At 33.3% G+C, this 19,843-nt stretch overlaps 1 protein-coding gene across 1 annotated transcript; it reads left to right on the top strand.

The window, feature by feature from the left end:
• Positions 1–2,286: 2,286 nt before the first annotated feature.
• Positions 2,287–19,036, top strand: LOC125652096 (breast cancer metastasis-suppressor 1-like protein). The gene is given in 11 exon segments (XM_056164441.1): positions 2,287–2,495; positions 6,606–6,674; positions 6,677–6,695; positions 6,805–6,932; positions 7,010–7,060; positions 8,350–8,429; positions 8,561–8,657; positions 9,107–9,199; positions 10,677–10,741; positions 16,396–16,467; positions 17,855–19,036. Coding segments are annotated over 10 exon segments (777 nt in total). The 5' UTR covers positions 2,287–2,362; the 3' UTR covers positions 16,438–16,467; positions 17,855–19,036.
• Positions 19,037–19,843: the final 807 nt, after the last annotated feature.

The following is a 19,843-nucleotide window of genomic DNA, read 5'->3' as shown; positions in this document are numbered from 1 at the left end:
ACACCAGTTTGGATTGCTCAGGTTCTTCAAACACGCCTAAAATCAGGATTGTGTTTTCCTATGCAAACAGTGCTGATGGATATTTCCATTGTTCTTTTGTTGTGCTGTTTATTATTAGAAAATTTTGCTGTCTCTATGCTGTTTACACTTGTTAACGTTAAATAAAATACTTTTCCGTACAGATTTACAATTTTCACAATAGAAATATGTTTTCCTTAGTTGTTTTTGGTCTTATTTTTTATTTTATTTATCTGTTTATTTTATTATCATTATTATTATTATTTACTGTATCTGGCCCTTCTGTTACATGCAGCACTGACGAATATGTTCGAATCCCCATTTAGATCAAAAGAGTCGCGTAGTTTCGATGTGTGTGCTTGTCTGCGTGTTTTGAGAAATCTGTCAAATTCTCCTAAGTGAATAGTCTACCAACATTTTGTGGATAATGTTTGTCTACAATTTGACAGAATCGATTAATTCGTTGTGTATGTAGATTTCATGTCTACAGGAGTTGTACATGTAGTGTATGCTGTTGTGTGTGTATCTAAGAATTACCCCATGTGGGTCGGATCCTATATATATATATATATATATATATATATATATATATATATATATATTAGAATTGTAGTAATTAGGGCTAAACGGACCGTGGATATAGGCCTGGGTAGCTCAGTGGGTAGAGCACCTGACTAGTAATGCAGTGGTCCTCGGTTCCGGACCCCCCCCCCCCTCTTTTGCGGACCAAAACAATTCAGTTATTCAATTTTAACGAGTCAAAATGATATGAAAGGTGGATACTTATCATTCAAATTTATCAACATCAGTATATCATTTAATTTTTTTTTTGTTTTTTTGGTTTTTTTTTTTGTTGATAAATAAGACGAAACACTGATATAAATATTTACGATATTTTCGTCAGTTACAAGTATCACTTAAGACTTCTTGAAAAGTATATGTGACATAAAAGATTTTTGTTTAAGAAGCAGACAATTTAAAAGTCTAAAGAAGTGCCAGGAAATACTCAGAATGTAGGATTTTGCATCATTTACCGCAGAGCTTCTGGAGGCATAGGCGGCCCCAGACCCTTGGCCTATTGGTAGTAACCTTTAGATTCATTTCTTTTTAGCATTTCAAATCAGATCAGAGTATAGCGATCGATATCAATGACTTGAACTTGGGAAACAAGTGGTAAAGTAGTGAAAACACACAAAGCATTTCCGTGTGTTAAACTGTCTCAAGATCTCCCCCTAAGATGTCATGTACACAATTTAAGTAAAGAGTGTAAATGGGGGTGGGGGTGGATATTGTGAAAAGTACGTAAAAGATCAAGTGCTAGACCCCCCTCCCCCTTTCACAAATTCCTGGATCCGCCTATGTATATATACTACATTTGGTGTCGTTGACCACCCCTGCGCTGCAGGTTGTCCTGCAAGGGGTGAAAAGAACCCGGGATGTGTGTGTCTTCGAGGGCGAAGACAAATTAAGGACTAGTCCTTAGGGATGAACGGACCAAGGGTATCGGCCTGAGTAGCTCAGTGGTTAGAGCACAGTAATGCAGGGGTTCCGGGTGCGATCCCCGGTCCAGCCAAAGATTTTCTCCTATCTCCTATATACACTGTATAACTGTAGCCAAAACAAAACAAAACAAAAAATGTGCAAGTATATGCATTTTTCACCCATCTCAGGGGTCCTGAACCCCGCCCCCTCTGTATCCGTGCCTGTTGTTTTTTTTTATGCTTCCTTTCTAGGCTACATGTATAATCATAAGTGGCGGATTTAGGGTGACCAGAATTTCAGTCTGAAATGCATTAAAATGAATGATTTTGAATCAACGAGTCTAGTTTACTATTTAATTCTATAAAGGATGTGGTAACTATAAATGAAAGGAAGAAGGAACAAGAATTACAGTTGAAAATGCATTAAAATGCACCATTTTGAATCAATCTTTTTAAAGGAACCTCCTCCCATGCCCTCTCCCCTTCGGACCCCCCACCCCACCCCACCCCCACCCCCACCCCCAACACACACACACACACACACACACAGTAATTAGGTCTAGATCCTTCATTATTCATATATAATATAGAAATAAATAGAACATAATATATTTTATAAATGTGTGTATACATATATGTACATGGTATATTTGTCTAAAGGGCATCATTTGTTCATCTTCGTTGCATCTAATTTTAAATGTGAAAAAAATAGGACGATTTATTGATCCGCCTGTTTGATTTCCTGTAAAAATAGAAACAGAGTGGTTTTCCAATACACATGCGCATTGATATTAATTCCGATACAAACTTCCGCTACGCGCACTTTGAATGTTTGAGATATGAGGTGAATATTTTGACGCGATATGATGAAAATGCCTGTCTTAGAGAATGGGAAAACAGAAACAGAAGAAGAAGAAATGGAGCACGAAACTTTAGGAAGCAATAATAGTTCTGATGATGATTCAGAAATGGGTTCCGAGGAAGAAGATGGGTCAGGTAAAATTTGTAGAGGAAGACGGGGAATCCCTTCTGTACATTCCATAAATCTATAAGAATGTGATATGTATTGTGTGTATACTACACATGGATGATATCGTTATATTAATGACGACATATTTATATAACTCTGCCCACGATTGACGTAAACGTGGCTTTTCATTTCGAATTTTCTCGACAAAGTTTTACCAGATATACCGAACCCGACAATTTTAAAAGCTTTATATGCTGACAATACACAACAGTGCGAAGACACATTGAATAACCTGATTTATTCAGTGTGTATGCATATTGTCAAACTGATTGTGATAGTCTGACAAGCATTGGGAATGAGTAACATTGTAGATTTGTCACTGCATATTTAACAGGTTGGGAACACTTCCCCTATAGCGAGATATTTTCGCTAAAAACGCGATTATCCCTCCTTAGCGAGAATAAATATATCCCGTATAACCGAGAAAAACACCCGCAGAGTACATCTTTTCGCGATTCACGTGAAAAGAAGAAAAAGTGTTAAAATGTCTGATACTTCAGCAAATATATGAATCAAAACAAAAACACTCACGATGTGTATTGGATTTCAGACTGCTTCCCTCTTACGCAGCAACTTTGATATGCAATTTCATGACTATGTTGTCAATTTCATAGAAACAATTCACATCATGTTGAGTGCGTGGCGCACTTATTCAGCGTTGCACGGGATTTGCCATTATTTTCAATACAGATGCCAAAACACCTGTTTATGGTAATGTTTATTTCTCGCTAAAGAGGGATAATCGTGTTTTAGCGAGAATATCTCGCTATAGGGGAAGTGTTCCCAACCTGTTTAATGCATTCATATTACAAATGAAACACATGTCAATGTACTACATACTAGAAAGTTATACCAACATATTGCAGTTTTGAGAATCTAACATTTTAAAGAGCATAGGCAATCGATATATGTCTTTATGATGTGGCATTGGTTGCATTAATGTAACCCTCTCCGATTTTTTTTTTTTTTTTCGGAGAGGGCTACAACTCCTTAGGATCTCCATAATGGTACAAATGCGGGAGTGATTCACTCCCACAACATTTTGGATCATTCTAAACATTTGCTGACTTTCTTTACGTAAAGAAAATGATATTCTATGTTTCTTAGTAAATTTACATCCTGCACCTTACGATTTATGAGGCCATATTCTACCATTTTCAACAATTTCGATATCTTCCAATTTCTCGATTCATATTTGTGCACCATGTTTGATGTACTGAAGTTTCAAGTTCCGATTGTCAAGTTATTTCTATATGTCATATAATATAAGGTAACATCAATGGACAAGTGCGGAGGAGAAAGCTATTTCGTCGGTATTGAAAAAGTTTGAATTTAATATCAAGTTAAAAAACGAACAACAGACTGTGAATTCTTTCTGCAACCATATGATTTTCCTTTCTTTGTTGGAATGGCTGGAGTACTACATTTTCACGCTGATTGTCAATGTTTAGTTTTTTTCCAGTAGATCCACCTACAATATCTCGCGATAACAGGCATGGCAAAACAGACGAAGAATTTCTGATGCTGTACACAATATTTAGTGAAAAACACCTTTATTAGGCATGCCCAAGCACAAAGTTATATTTAGCTCTTTCACTATGAGGAGCAACTCCGATTCTTGTGAATGTTTCTAAGGGACAACAGTATGATCTGCTGGTATAAAAGCTCTAGAGGAACATTTTGTGCCACCGAATTAGACATAGAGGATGGCATATGAAATGTGTTGCCAGTTTTAATATTTCCTGAGACTTAGCAAGGGAAGTATTTAAACCCGGCAACAAATTTTATAAATTTCATATTCCATAAGCACGAGTGCAAGATTCTATTTATCACACAACTGTCAATAGACGCATTTTTAGTTACTTTCCATTTCATGTAATTGTGTTCATTTCGAGGTCAGCCTAGCTTCAATGCATCGTCTTAAAAATGTCCTTGAGTGCAAGAAATGAGATCTAAAGATAAACCCGTCAAAGTGATAGCTAAATTGAAATTTTAATCTTAAAATCTTAATAGTAAGTGATGTCATTATTACAACTACAAATGAAACAAGAATAATTATGATAGACTTGAATAATATTTGACTGTAGTAAAAGTAGACGTCGTGACTAGCCACGGTTACCGAGTCTGGTAGTAGTGTAAATGGAGACTATTAATTGGCGTGGCTTGCGATAATGAAAAGTAGACAATTTTGTATCTATGTCAGCATGTGCAGTTTTGTGTTTTTCACGTCATTGTTTGACATCATCTGCTCCGTGACAGTTTTGGGAAATTAAACTTAGCCTGTGCCAAACTTTCACCAAAGTCTGCTCACAAACCATGAAATGATACACCCCTTAATGATTAGGGCTGAAACGATACGCCCCCTTCACGATACGATACATATTGCAATACTTATGCCACGATTCAATACCTTCAATACAATACAATTTACAGAAGAAACCAATAATAACCTTGAAGAAAACTTTTATTACCAACATTCACATTCATAATTTTAAAAGCAAAATATTTCCAAACTGCCAAATGGTAAGATGCATGTTGGCTCTGTAGTTTAAACTGATGAAGTGTATTATTATTTTCGCAAGACTCAAAGTAAACAACAGTCTGAATCTTATTTGAAGCTATTTTGTCCCCCATGCAGGTAAAAATAATCATTATAGACCGAACCTGATGTATTTTACTGAACCAGTTTGTAATAAACGTATCAAACACAAAATCGAGGCAATGAATTGAACATTGAATCGAGGGTTTATATTGAACAGTATCAATATTTCGGTGAATCGTTTCAGCCCTACTAATGATATGATTACATTGATGGTGATACAATAATCTTTTATAATCATGATGAACTACAAGCAGAAATGTCTATAGTGTTTGTGTTTTAAGATGATATAAAGCAATTACATATTGTCAGTTATGTAAAAATTACCATATGCTTCCGATGTTTTTGTGCCCCAATGATAGATATCTGCTTTTGCTCTCTATTTATGAAATTTTGTCAAGTTCTGACTTTAATAGGTAACTTGCACGACAAATTCATATACAACATAACTCGTGTTCCTTGCGACATTTTTATCAAGGTCGAATTACAATACAATGATTTTTATAAATCAAGCAATTTTATGGAAAGTGTTCGTAAATGTATATTTCATTCACTGAAAATTTATTTTTGCAAAATTTAATGATATTTATGACATTTTAGTCATAATACAACTTAATTTCTTAAACACTTTGCATATTAATCACCCATTCTTAGCACATTAATCACCCAGTCATTTTTAGTGCTTTCAATTCGGTATGTTTAAAACCGAAATGTTTCTTCACAACTATACATTAAACAACTGGGACATTTTTATTCTTACATCATTGTATATATTTTCGACATTTGACATTTAGATTACAGAGTCAAAGCAAAATAAGTAAAACCCAAACTGTAAAAAATCAGTTATTTTAGTTTCTTACTTATCAAAGCAATGTACAATGAACTGAAGTGAAATTGGGGGGGGGGGGGGGGGGGGGGGGGTGAATTGAACATCAAAGTGAAGTGAACAAAAATCAAACAAAATTAAAACAACACTCAATAATTTCAGCATTAATGTATACCATATTTCATCATTCTCAACATTCTCAAACTTTTTAATTAGGTCATTAGTGTATTGTGATTGAAACAATTTCATAACACAAAATGATGTGTTCGTACTCCAACAGTCACCACATTTGGAGCACTAGCCATTCTGACTGTGCTTTTGTATGCATTGTTTTCTAGACCAAAGAAAATTTTCTGGCTCCAATCCCATTTTTATTTTCAGTTTCTGATTATTGTCATAATTCCATTTCATGTAAAATGTATTATTGTTTAGAAGCCCAGGCCTGATTTACTGCCCTCAAGTCTTCAGACCTGTCGCCAATTTCAAAGACTGTCCTAAAATTGTACATGGTACATCTACAGATGAAATGCAGTTGTGTTTTTGGACATTCTTTTTACTCAGTGAAATATTCTGTGACTGACAATTCTTACATGATGTTTTCATTCAGTTTATATGTGATCTGTAGTAATTGGGAATAAATTGGCATTGCAGAGCTTGATGAAGAAGAATGTGAAAGAAGAAAATCTGAATGTCTGGATGACATGGCAGACTTAGAAAAACAGTCTCCGATTTAAAAGAAGTGTAAGTTATTGAAAGTGATGAATGTTATATACCAAATAGATCTACTTTGAGTCCCGTGGGGATCCGGGTTAGAATAGGTCCTCAGTACCCATACTCACTTGTATTACAGGCTTTACAAAGAAAGGATGGGTCAGGTTGAGCACAAACTGGATGAGGTTCGGGCAGGAAAGGCCCTGGAATACCTCAGCCCTCTGGCACAGCTACAGGAGAGCATGAGAATAAGAACAGAAGTAGCAGGTACAAGTTCAGGCAGAATTTTATAAATTCCCAGCAACGTTTGTTAATGAATGTGTTATTTATCTGTTATCTTTTAGATGATGATGTGGAATTATATCAAAGAAGAGGGAATCGCACAGATACAGCTAGCAAGTTTTTTTTTTTTTTTTTTTTACATGTACCTATACTAGGTTTATATTTGACTGAAAGGTAATGCTGTAAATCACTTAAATTTCATGAGACTTTATTTTTGTTTAATTTGTAGGATTTATTAGTGAGATATTATGTACACAAATATTCAATCTGTTCAATGCTATGTCCATATACAAAATTATTCATGAAATCCTTATTTTTGTGCTGAGATATCATCACTGATTAACATAAACATAAAGTTCTCACAATTGTAAAGTGATTTACAGTACATGCATTTCCTTTCAGTGACAAAAAAGAGAGGGGTGGGCAGTGATTCCGAAGGTCCGTCGGACATTGGCAAATGTCCGGTAATTGTTGTTTTGGTCCGATCAATATCAGTAGTTGACCTGACCAAGTGTCTGATAATTTTTTCCCTCATTGAATAAAATACGTGATTAGATAAATTTTCAATTTTTAGCAGCATGTCCCAAAATTTATTGTGTTCTTTAGTCATTGCAAACAGAAAACGTGTTTACGTTTAACTCAAATATTTCTCAAATTTGCAATCATCTTCAATTTCCCCAATATCCCGTGAAACTAGTCGTCTTTGAAGCGTTTGAATTAGGTAATAAATAACAGGTTTAAACTGTGTTTAAACTATACTCTGATCAAGAAGTACTTGAACAACATATGGTCAAGTTTAATTGAACAATTTGCATTTGAGTTACGCGAATTGCTCGAGTTTAAAAAAAACCACATGTGTATTTCGTAACACTGGTGTTGAACACGAGTTGGAAAAGTTTACTCCACTGACGAATCTGAAGTGAAATGCTTGGGCTCATAAAGTACGTCGACGATGCCATTCTGGGCCAGAAAGTTCAAATTTACATGAAAGCTTTCTGACATAGTGCAGATTCAAGTTTATTAAAATCATGGCCCCCGGGGGTAGGTTAGGGTGACAATAGGAGATCAAAGGTTTACATGGGAATATATAGGAAACATCTTTAAAACTCTTCTTCTCAAGAACCACTGGGCCAGAAAGTTCAAATTTACATGAAATTGTAAGCTTCCTGATATAGTGTAAATTCAAGTTTGTCAAAACCCTGGCCCCCAAGGGTAGGGCGGGGCCACAATAGGGGTTTAATTTGCCTATAAAATTTTGGTCTGGTAAAATGTGATTTGGTCCAGTAATATCCCAACCATTACTGGACCAGATGTCCAGTAAGTACCAGAAGACCTTGGGAAGTACTGGTGGGGTGTGCTTAACTGAACAGGTTCATGCTAAATGTTTTTCAATATATTACAGGAATCTTACGAGAATTTCGAATAGACAGCATACAGAATAAGTTTGAAAGTGAAGTTTTAGCTGCCCAGCAAAATTTGGAGGTACATATGTACATACAGTCCGAAGTTGATTTCAGCAATCATGAATATCCACCTCAAAATGTACAAATTGTAAGTTAGGGAAGACAAGTAGTCACTGTCACTCATAATTCTTTTTTACTTTTCTGATTTAGAGTGAAAAGGAACTTTTATATGACAGTGTCAAAGGGGAACTTGAAGAACGAATTCGTCGTCTGGAAGAAGATAGGCATAATATAGATATATCATCTGGTATGTTCAATGTTTTGTACGTCATCAGGATTTATAACTGTCAAAGCAACATGTGCCATTTGTTTTCAGCTGAGTATTGAATTCTGAAATACATTTATAGCATGTAAAAAGTTAGTGTATTTCAAACATTAGATAATATATAAATCATTATAATTTTAGCAGGGAGTTTGAGTGTTGATTTTTCCACAAACTATAACCATTTCATCTTAATTACTATATACATTGTTATTTTTGTCCCAATTTTTTCTTCATCTTTTCACCATTGTAAACAGTTTCAGACTTGAAATTTGCCCTCACACAGTTGTGGGAGAGAAGACGGAAACAGTTTAGCCCAGTCTGAATTCGTCCACTGACATCAAGTGGAAAAATAAGACAAGGGCAAATATTTTCAAGCGTACAGGATATACTTTTGTTCGCACTATAATATTAGTCATTCTGTTTGCCTGTAGATCTTTGGGATGAATCACAGACAATGAATAAATGTAAAAAGAAAATAGATGGATCCTCGTCGGAAAGAAGAAAAAAACCAATATCTGTGACAGGTACTGAATACTGATGATATCTACAAGCATGTATTGAATATGTACATGTAATTGCTATATTGGGGGGGAGAGGTCCTGCTAAATATTATAAGTCATCCCTAAATATTATTGCATTGTGGGATTGATCCAGTAATTTAACGATCGATGGCTGATATCTGTATTTTCATTCAACATAAAAGAAATAGAATATATGTTTCTAAAACATTTCTTGTTTTCTCATATTTGAATAATGTGAAATTTTTATTTTGCCAGGGCCCATATTTATTTTACCTGAATGAAAATTTATATAATGTGGACTGTTACATTTTCAACTTTTTATGCCCTCATAATTAGGGATTCGGTTTCTCTCTGTCTTTTTGTCCACAAAAACTTTAATTTGAATGGATAATGATAGGGCTTTTGTGTTTCTCAAATGTGTTCCTTTTGACCTTATGACAAGACCTTTCTTTTGGTACCAAATTTTTCACCTTGTCTACTTGTGACCTTGACCTCAAGGGTCAAGCTAATTTTGAAGAACTTTACATTGGACATAACTTTTGAACAGTTACAGTGTAGTTTTAGGGCTTTCATATTTTACATGTGAATTCTTTGTGACAAGACCTTTCTTTTGGTACCAGAATTTTTGACCTGCTCTTCACATTGGAGATTGTCCTTCCTTTGAGAAACTTTACTTATGTCATAACTTAGTGATTGGGCTTTCATACTTTACATGTGTGTTCCTTGTGACACAAGCTTTCTTTGGGTACCAAAATTACTTTGCTGCCATACATCAGTGTTTCACAAACACATCTTGTTAACTATATTATATCAATGCTAGGTATATTTCTGACACATGTGCATGTGGTATATATCAGATACAGTAAATCATTGGTCCTCTAGATAACTTGATTTCAATACAGTTGTTTTTTGTACACTGCACAGACCTTATATTAGTTCAGTGTAATTGATAATTTATTCTTGTAAGTAATATACATTGATACATGTAATCATGCTGATAGTGTTAAATCTAAAGCAAACTAGCATGGCGCTGCACCATGCCCTTTTTAACTGCACCATGCCCTTTTTGGCTGGCACAATGCCCTTTTTAACTGCACCATGCCCTTTTTTCTCTAAAATTTTTGTTTTATATATAGCTTTTAATATAAACAATTGTTCTTTATTTCACAAGGTTGATTGAAAAGTTTAAAATCAAGGCAGCAGGTATTAACTTTTAAAGAGGCTAAATGGTTATTCTATTACTATCATAGTTTGATCCAATGAAAGTGCCCTGATATTGTCTTGCCGCGACGAAAAGTGCCCTTTTGAACATATGATATGTGTGCCCTCTCTAGATCCTAGATTTAACACTAATGCTGTCATTGATTAATTGATACAGAGTACAGAAACATTAAAACTAAAATACATATAATAAAATTGAGAAACATGTTGTAAGGGATTTGAATATATACAAAGTGTGTATAATTTCATTCTATTTTAGGACCATATATAGTGTACATGTTAAAGGACGTAGAAATAATAGAAGACTGGACAGCAATTAAAAAGGTAAGTTATCTATATATCAGTGATTTATATACACAGGAGTTGTAGGTTATCTGTATATCAGTGATTTATATACACAGGAGTTGTAGGTTATCTATCAGTGATTTATATACACAGGAGTTGTAGGTTATCTGTATAACAGTGATTTATATACACATGAGTTGTAGGTTATTTATCTATCAGTGATTTATATACACAGGAGTTGTAGGTTATCTATCAGTGATTTATATACACAGGAGTTGTAGGTTATCTATCAGTGATTTATATACACAGGAGTTGTAGGTTATCTATCAGTGATTTATATACACAGGAGTTGTAGGTTATCTATATAACAGTGATTTATATACACAGGAGTTGTAGGTTATCTGTATATCAGTGATTTATATACACAGGAGTTGTAGGTTATCTATCAGTGATTTATATACACAGGAGTTGTAGGTTATCTATCAGTGATTTATATACACAGGAGTTGTAGGTTATCTATCTATCAGTGATTTATATACACAGGAGTTGTAGGTTATCTATCAGTGATTTATATACACAGGAGTTGTAGTTATCTATATATCAGTGATTTATATACACAGGAGTTGTAGGTTATCTATCAGTGATTTATATACACAGGAGTTGTAGGTTATCTATCAGTGATTTATATACACAGGAGTTGTAGGTTATCTATATATCAGTGATTTATATACACAGGAGTTGTAGGTTATCTATCAGTGATTTATATACACAGGAGTTGTAGGTTATCTATCAGTGATTTATATACACAGGAGTTGTAGGTTATCTATCAGTGATTTATATACACAGGAGTTGTAGGTTATCTATCAGTGATTTATATACACAGGAGTTGTAGGTTATCTATCAGTGATTTATATACACAGGAGTTGTAGGTTATCTGTATATCAGTGATTTATATACACAGGAGTTGTAGGTTATCTGTCAGTGATTTATATACACAGGAGTTGTAGGTTATCTATCAGTGATTTATATACACAGGAGTTGTAGGTTATCTGTATATCAGTGATTTATATACACAGGAGTTGTAGGTTATCTATCAGTGATTTATATACACAGGAGTTGTAGGTTATCTATCAGTGATTTATATACACAGGAGTTGTAGGTTATCTATATATCAGTGATTTATATACACAGGAGTTGTAGGTTATCTATCAGTGATTTATATACACAGGAGTTGTAGGTTATCTGTATATCAGTGATTTATATACACAGGAGTTGTAGGTTATCTATATATCAGTGATTTATATACACAGGAGTTGTAGGTTATCTATCAGTGATTTATATACACAGGAGTTGTAGGTTATCTGTATATCAGTGATTTATATACACAGGAGTTGTAGGTTATCTATATATCAGTGATTTATATACACAGGAGTTGTAGGTTATCTATATAACAGTGATTTATATACACAGGAGTTGTAGGTTATCTATCAGTGATTTATATACACAGGAGTTGTAGGTTATCTATCAGTGATTTATATACACAGGAGTTGTAGGTTATCTATATATCAGTGATTTATATACACAGGAGTTGTAGGTTATCTATCAGTGATTTATATACACAGGAGTTGTAGGTTATCTATCAGTGATTTATATACACAGGAGTTGTAGGTTATCTATATATCAGTGATTTATATACACAGGAGTTGTAGGTTATCTATCAGTGATTTATATACACAGGAGTTGTAGGTTATCTATATATCAGTGATTTATATACACAGGAGTTGTAGGTTATCTATCAGTGATTTATATACACAGGAGTTGTAGGTTATCTATCAGTGATTTATATACACAGGAGTTGTAGGTTATCTGTATATCAGTGATTTATATACACAGGAGTTGTAGGTTATCTATATAACAGTGATTTATATACACAGGAGTTGTAGGTTATCTATCAGTGATTTATATACACAGGAGTTGTAGGTTATGTATATATCAGTGATTTATATACACAGGAGTTGTAGGTTATCTATATATCAGTGATTTATATACACAGGAGTTGTAGGTTATCTATCAGTGATTTATATACACAGGAATTGTAGGTTATATATCAGTGATTTATATACACAGGAGTTGTAGTTACCTATATATCAGTGATTTATATACACAGGAGTTGTAGGTTATCTATCAGTGATTTATATACACAGGAGTTGTAGGTTATCTATATATCAGTGATTTATATACACAGGAGTTGTAGGTTATCTATCAGTGATTTATATACACAGGAGTTGTAGGTTATCTATATATCAGTGATTTATATACACAGGTGTTGTAGGTTATCTATCAGTGATTTATATACACAGGAGTTGTAGGTTATCTATCAGTGATTTATATACACAGGAGTTGTAGGTTATCTGTATATCAGTGATTTATATACACAGGAGTTGTAGGTTATCTATATAACAGTGATTTATATACACAGGAGTTGTAGGTTATCTATCAGTGATTTATATACACAGGAGTTGTAGGTTATGTATATATCAGTGATTTATATACACAGGAGTTGTAGGTTATCTATATATCAGTGATTTATATACACAGGAGTTGTAGGTTATCTATCAGTGATTTATATACACAGGAGTTGTAGGTTATCTGTATATCAGTGATTTATATACACAGGAGTTGTAGGTTATCTGTCAGTGATTTATATACACAGGAGTTGTAGGTTATCTATCAGTGATTTATATACACAGGAGTTGTAGGTTATCTGTATATCAGTGATTTATATACACAGGAGTTGTAGGTTATCTATCAGTGATTTATATACACAGGAGTTGTAGGTTATCTATCAGTGATTTATATACACAGGAGTTGTAGGTTATCTATCAGTGATTTATATACACAGGAGTTGTAGGTTATCTGTATATCAGTGATTTATATACACAGGAGTTGTAGGTTATCTATATATCAGTGATTTATATACACAGGAGTTGTAGGTTATCTATCAGTGATTTATATACACAGGAGTTGTAGGTTATCTGTATATCAGTGATTTATATACACAGGAGTTGTAGGTTATCTATATATCAGTGATTTATATACACAGGAGTTGTAGGTTATCTATATAACAGTGATTTATATACACAGGAGTTGTAGGTTATCTATCAGTGATTTATATACACAGGAGTTGTAGGTTATCTATCAGTGATTTATATACACAGGAGTTGTAGGTTATCTATATATCAGTGATTTATATACACAGGAGTTGTAGGTTATCTATCAGTGATTTATATACACAGGAGTTGTAGGTTATCTATCAGTGATTTATATACACAGGAGTTGTAGGTTATCTATATATCAGTGATTTATATACACAGGAGTTGTAGGTTATCTATCAGTGATTTATATACACAGGAGTTGTAGGTTATCTATATATCAGTGATTTATATACACAGGAGTTGTAGGTTATCTATCAGTGATTTATATACACAGGAGTTGTAGGTTATCTATCAGTGATTTATATACACAGGAGTTGTAGGTTATCTGTATATCAGTGATTTATATACACAGGAGTTGTAGGTTATCTATATAACAGTGATTTATATACACAGGAGTTGTAGGTTATCTATCAGTGATTTATATACACAGGAGTTGTAGGTTATGTATATATCAGTGATTTATATACACAGGAGTTGTAGGTTATCTATATATCAGTGATTTATATACACAGGAGTTGTAGGTTATCTATCAGTGATTTATATACACAGGAATTGTAGGTTATATATCAGTGATTTATATACACAGGAGTTGTAGTTACCTATATATCAGTGATTTATATACACAGGAGTTGTAGGTTATCTATCAGTGATTTATATACACAGGAGTTGTAGGTTATCTATATATCAGTGATTTATATACACAGGAGTTGTAGGTTATCTATCAGTGATTTATATACACAGGAGTTGTAGGTTATCTATATATCAGTGATTTATATACACAGGAGTTGTAGGTTATCTATCAGTGATTTATATACACAGGAGTTGTAGGTTATCTATCAGTGATTTATATACACAGGAGTTGTAGGTTATCTGTATATCAGTGATTTATATACACAGGAGTTGTAGGTTATCTATATAACAGTGATTTATATACACAGGAGTTGTAGGTTATCTATCAGTGATTTATATACACAGGAGTTGTAGGTTATGTATATATCAGTGATTTATATACACAGGAGTTGTAGGTTATCTATATATCAGTGATTTATATACACAGGAGTTGTAGGTTATCTATCAGTGATTTATATACACAGGAATTGTAGGTTATATATCAGTGATTTATATACACAGGAGTTGTAGTTACCTATATATCAGTGATTTATATACACAGGAGTTGTAGGTTATCTGTATATCAGTGATTTATATACACAGGAGTTGTAAGTTATCTATCAGTGATTTATATACACAGGAGTTGTAGTTACCTATATATCAGTGATTTATATACACAGGAGTTGTAGGTTATCTATCAGTGATTTATACACACAGGAGTTGTAGGTTATCTGTATATCAGTGATTTATATACACAGGAGTTGTAGGTTATCTATATACAATATATCAGTGATTTATATACACAGGAGTTGTAGGTTATCTATCAGTGATTTATATACACAGGAGTTGTAGGTTATCTATATATCAGTGATTTATATACACAGGAGTTGTAGGTTATCTATATACAATATATCAGTGATTTATATACACAGGAGTTGTAGGTTATCTATCAGTGATTTATATACACAGGAGTTGTAGGTTATCTGTATATCAGTGATTTATATACACAGGAGTTGTAGGTTATCTATCAGTGATTTATATACACAGGAGTTGTAGGTTATCTATCAGTGATTTATATACATATGAGTTGTAGGTTATTTATATATCAGTGATTTATATACACAGGAGTTGTAGGTTATCTATCAGTGATTTATATACACAGGAGTTGTAGGTTATCTATATATCAGTGATTTATATACACAGGAGTTGTAGGTTATCTATATATCAGTGATTTATGTACACAGGAGTTGTAGGTTATCTGTATATCAGTGATTTATATACACAGGAATTGTAGGTTATCTGTATATCAGTGATTTATATACACAGGAGTTGTAGGTTATCTATCAGTGATTTATATACACAGGAGTTGTAGGTTATCTATCAGTGATTTATATACACATGAGTTGTAGGTTATTTATATATCAGTGATTTATATACACAGGAGTTGTAGGTTATCTATCAGTGATTTATATACACAGCAGTTGTAGGTTATCTATATATCAGTGATTTATATACACAGGAGTTGTAGGTTATCTATATATCAGTGATTTATATACACAGGAGTTGTAGGTTATCTGTATATCAGTGATTTATATACACAGGAATTGTAGGTTATCTGTATATCAGTGATTTATATACACAGGAGTTGTAGTTATCTGTATATCAGTGATTTATATACACAGGAGTTGTAGGTTATCTATCAGTGATTTATATACACAGGAGTTGTAGGTTATCTATATATCAGTGATTTATATACACAGGAGTTGCAAAATTTGTTCACAAAACAAATGATTTTAAGAAAATGAGAAGATATCATATGCCTTTTTTTTCTTCATGTACATATTTTCATATTATGTAATTTTTTTAAAGGCATTGAAACAGAAAAGGAAGTCAGAGTATGATTTCTGCTGAAGCTGGAACTTCTAAATGTGCAATGTTTATGTATGTATTTTAGATTTTAAATACCATATATGTACATTGGGGTTTTCGCAAAGGGGGGTCTTTAAATATCGGATTATGACTTCAAGATGCAAGGCCAAAGGTTTGTGAGGAAAGAAGCATAGTATAATTGTATCTGTAATATGAAACCAATAAATTTGCTGAAAGTAGGTCGATGAGAATAAATTTAGACCTGAGTAGGATTCGTCAACCCTTGGACTTTTAAAAGTCTTCACAGTTTTCCAAATTTTATTTAACTATCCATGCTGAGATGTGTGTATACTCTGATTTTTTGTTGTGTAGATTTATTATTTAAGGTTTTTAGGTTAAGTTTCATTAGTCCCCTGATAGTAATACAGAAGGGGACTGCCTGTTTCCTCACTGTATATTGTCACAAAATATACATTTATCAAATCACATACCATATTTCAGTTCCTAAATCAAGGCATGGTGAAAAAAGTTGGAAAAACTGTTTCTTCACAGTCAACTTTTTTTTACGAGATTTAGGGGACTGTCAAATGTAGTTTTCCGAACTTTTTTCCTCCATGCTTTATCTCAGGTAAAATTTAAATTTTATATGTATACATTTGTATATGATAAATTAATGAGTAGATAACTTTCACTTCCAACACAGTTAACTTATTTAAAAAAAAGATTTGACTGGCATGTAGATTCCGGGGGGGGGGGGGGGGGGGGGGGGGGGGGGGGGGGGGGGGGGGGGGTAAATTTGCGCCAAGTGTTTTTTAGGGTTAGATGGTATGTGGGTTTTTTGTTTTCCTTTTAGGCTTGCTTTTATTTTTGATTTAGCTCACCTGAGCTATAATCTCAAGTGAGGTCTTCTGATCACCTGGTGTATGAGAATATGTAGGAAGTTTGAGAACTATCTTCTTAATTCATAATGATTATACAAATGCTCCCAAGTAGTGTGAATTAAATTATTTAAGGTCACTTGAGTCTGTCGTCCGATAACAATAGAACATTTTTAACTTCTTGATAACTATCATTCCAATTTTTTTTTTTTTTGGAATGAAGCATCTTTGAAACAAAGTAGACAAAAATTGTGAGTTTCAAGGGCCTTGCACCCCAGGGCCTTAGGTCCAACAGCATACTAGGTATTGATTTCCCCATTTTCCAAACTATAAAGGCACTACATGTAATATCTTGTTTACTGGGGAAATTTTGTACCTGATTCATCGTGTCCTTATCCTAACTGGGCGATTTCAAAATGGGGCAAATTTTAATTTCCTCCTTACCCAAAAGAACTAGTGAAAGCCATTGGAAGAATTCAAATCAGACAAGGTCATTTTTCAATATTCTTGGTGATAATTTCCTGAGCATTGTAGTAACAGATTTTTATACAATTTCAATATTGAACCTGCATGACTTCCAGGTGGTGCTTCTATAGCAGACGTTCACGGCCAGCTGTCCAAATCCCATGTCTTCTGATGTCACAGACATATCCAAGACAACCCAGGACTTGTGCTTGCCAGTTCACCTGTCCTGCTGCTAGCCACCTGAGACTTTAGTCATGTTTGTGATTGTGGTAGGGGTCAAGGACCTCCATGACTCATGACTTGTGTCTAGGACATGCTGCAGTTTATAATTTTGTTGTATTTCATACATTCATGAAGTGCTTCTCTGATAAACCGTACAAAATCAGGCTAAAAGTATTTGACGGACGTACAGATTTTTATTAAATTATGTGTTTTAACCTTGTGAAACAAAAGTTGGTAACAAATAATGAAATATTATATGAACAACATAACTATATTACAGTGCATCTTCATCTTTTTTAAGTGAACAATTAATTATCATAAATTTTGATTGTATCAACAGTAGGAAAAAAACAATGAAAATTAATTTTACTTTGAAAATGAAATGGGGGAGAAACTGAATGTAAATAATGTTTTAAAATCATCTTTGATGTATTAAAGCAATTCATGACCATTAATATTTCATAAAAGAAAAGTATTTTAGGAATTTTTATTACATAGTTGATCTAGTAATATGATTCTTTCATATATTACTGTAGGTTAATTTTATTGATATTATATGAGTTTTCTAGGGTTTTTTTAACCATTGATTTGTCATGAGTATGATTCAGAGGCATACCACACTGAAAAGTAGTGATCTGCTATTTTGGTCCAACATAATTCTAGGCTGCTTTATATCTTCCCAGAAAATCCACTTTCTTGTACATAAAATGCATTTTCATCTCATTAAGTTTTATTTATTTCTAGGATGGACTTAACGTATCAATACAATGATTAAGTATTAATTCATTTTTAAATACATGTATGTGTCAACAAGATTCTAGATTTTGTTGGATATTGTCAGAGACAGAATGGAAAACAATCTTGTTGTTCACCTATGAATTTCAGCATTATGCAGTTTGTATATTTGTTAATAAGAGGTTGTAAATGTAGTTAAGTAACATTTACATCTACATGTATAAAGGGATTATACATGTAAGTGATTGTTTGTATAATAATTGTTGTAACTGAGGCAAAGGGGAAAAATACTCAGGTACTAGTTAATTGAATAAAGAAAAACAATGTTTGAAAGATACATATTGTATGTTTGAATATTTTCAAGTTTTTTTTTTTTTTTGGGGGGGGGGGGGGGGGTATTGCTAATGTTTTCTTCCCCCCCCCCCCAGAATTCAACTCTCAATTCGCTCAGGGGATTTATTATAATACTATGATTATTACAAACTGAACACACTACATGTATGTTTAAATAGCTTTCCAGCAGACTAAATGTACAGTATTATAAAATAACCTTTCATTCACTAGATTTTTATTATGGCATAAAGTTGTCTAGTTACCTTGATCTGACTACATGTATAAGGTTCATAGGAATAGTATGTACAGTAGATGTCATGTAGTGTAATAAATCCAACAGTGAGAGAAAGCAGAAATAAGAAGTAATTTTCAGTACCAAAATTTATATTTTTATCCCCCCCCCCCTCTTCAAGTGGGCATTTGTTTTGACATGTGCATTCTCAACTCTTTAGCCTTCAACTATAACTCTGAAATACATTGATTTTTTGTCCACCCCTGGGCATTCACATACACACTATGAATTTTTCTTTGAAAGTTCTTTAGACTTGTATGCTTGAATTTTTTTTTATCTCTTTTCATATCCATGATGTGATTTTACTATTTCATTAAATGATGTGTTTTATGAGAGGGAATATTCTATATACTGACATGTCCAAATTTGTCTTCATGAGGCAGTACTTATAAAACAATGAAATCCTCTGGACAATGCATCATATATTTTCATTGTAAATAACATTAAACATGATGAATCAATCTGCATTCAAGTTTTTATTTTCAAGTTACCACAGTAACCTTTCGAATTCATACTACACTGC

Source organism: Ostrea edulis, chromosome 5, assembly GCF_947568905.1.
Source record: "Ostrea edulis chromosome 5, xbOstEdul1.1, whole genome shotgun sequence".
Lineage (NCBI taxonomy): Eukaryota > Metazoa > Mollusca > Bivalvia > Ostreida > Ostreidae > Ostrea > Ostrea edulis.
This window is presented reverse-complemented; position numbering and strand designations above follow the sequence as displayed.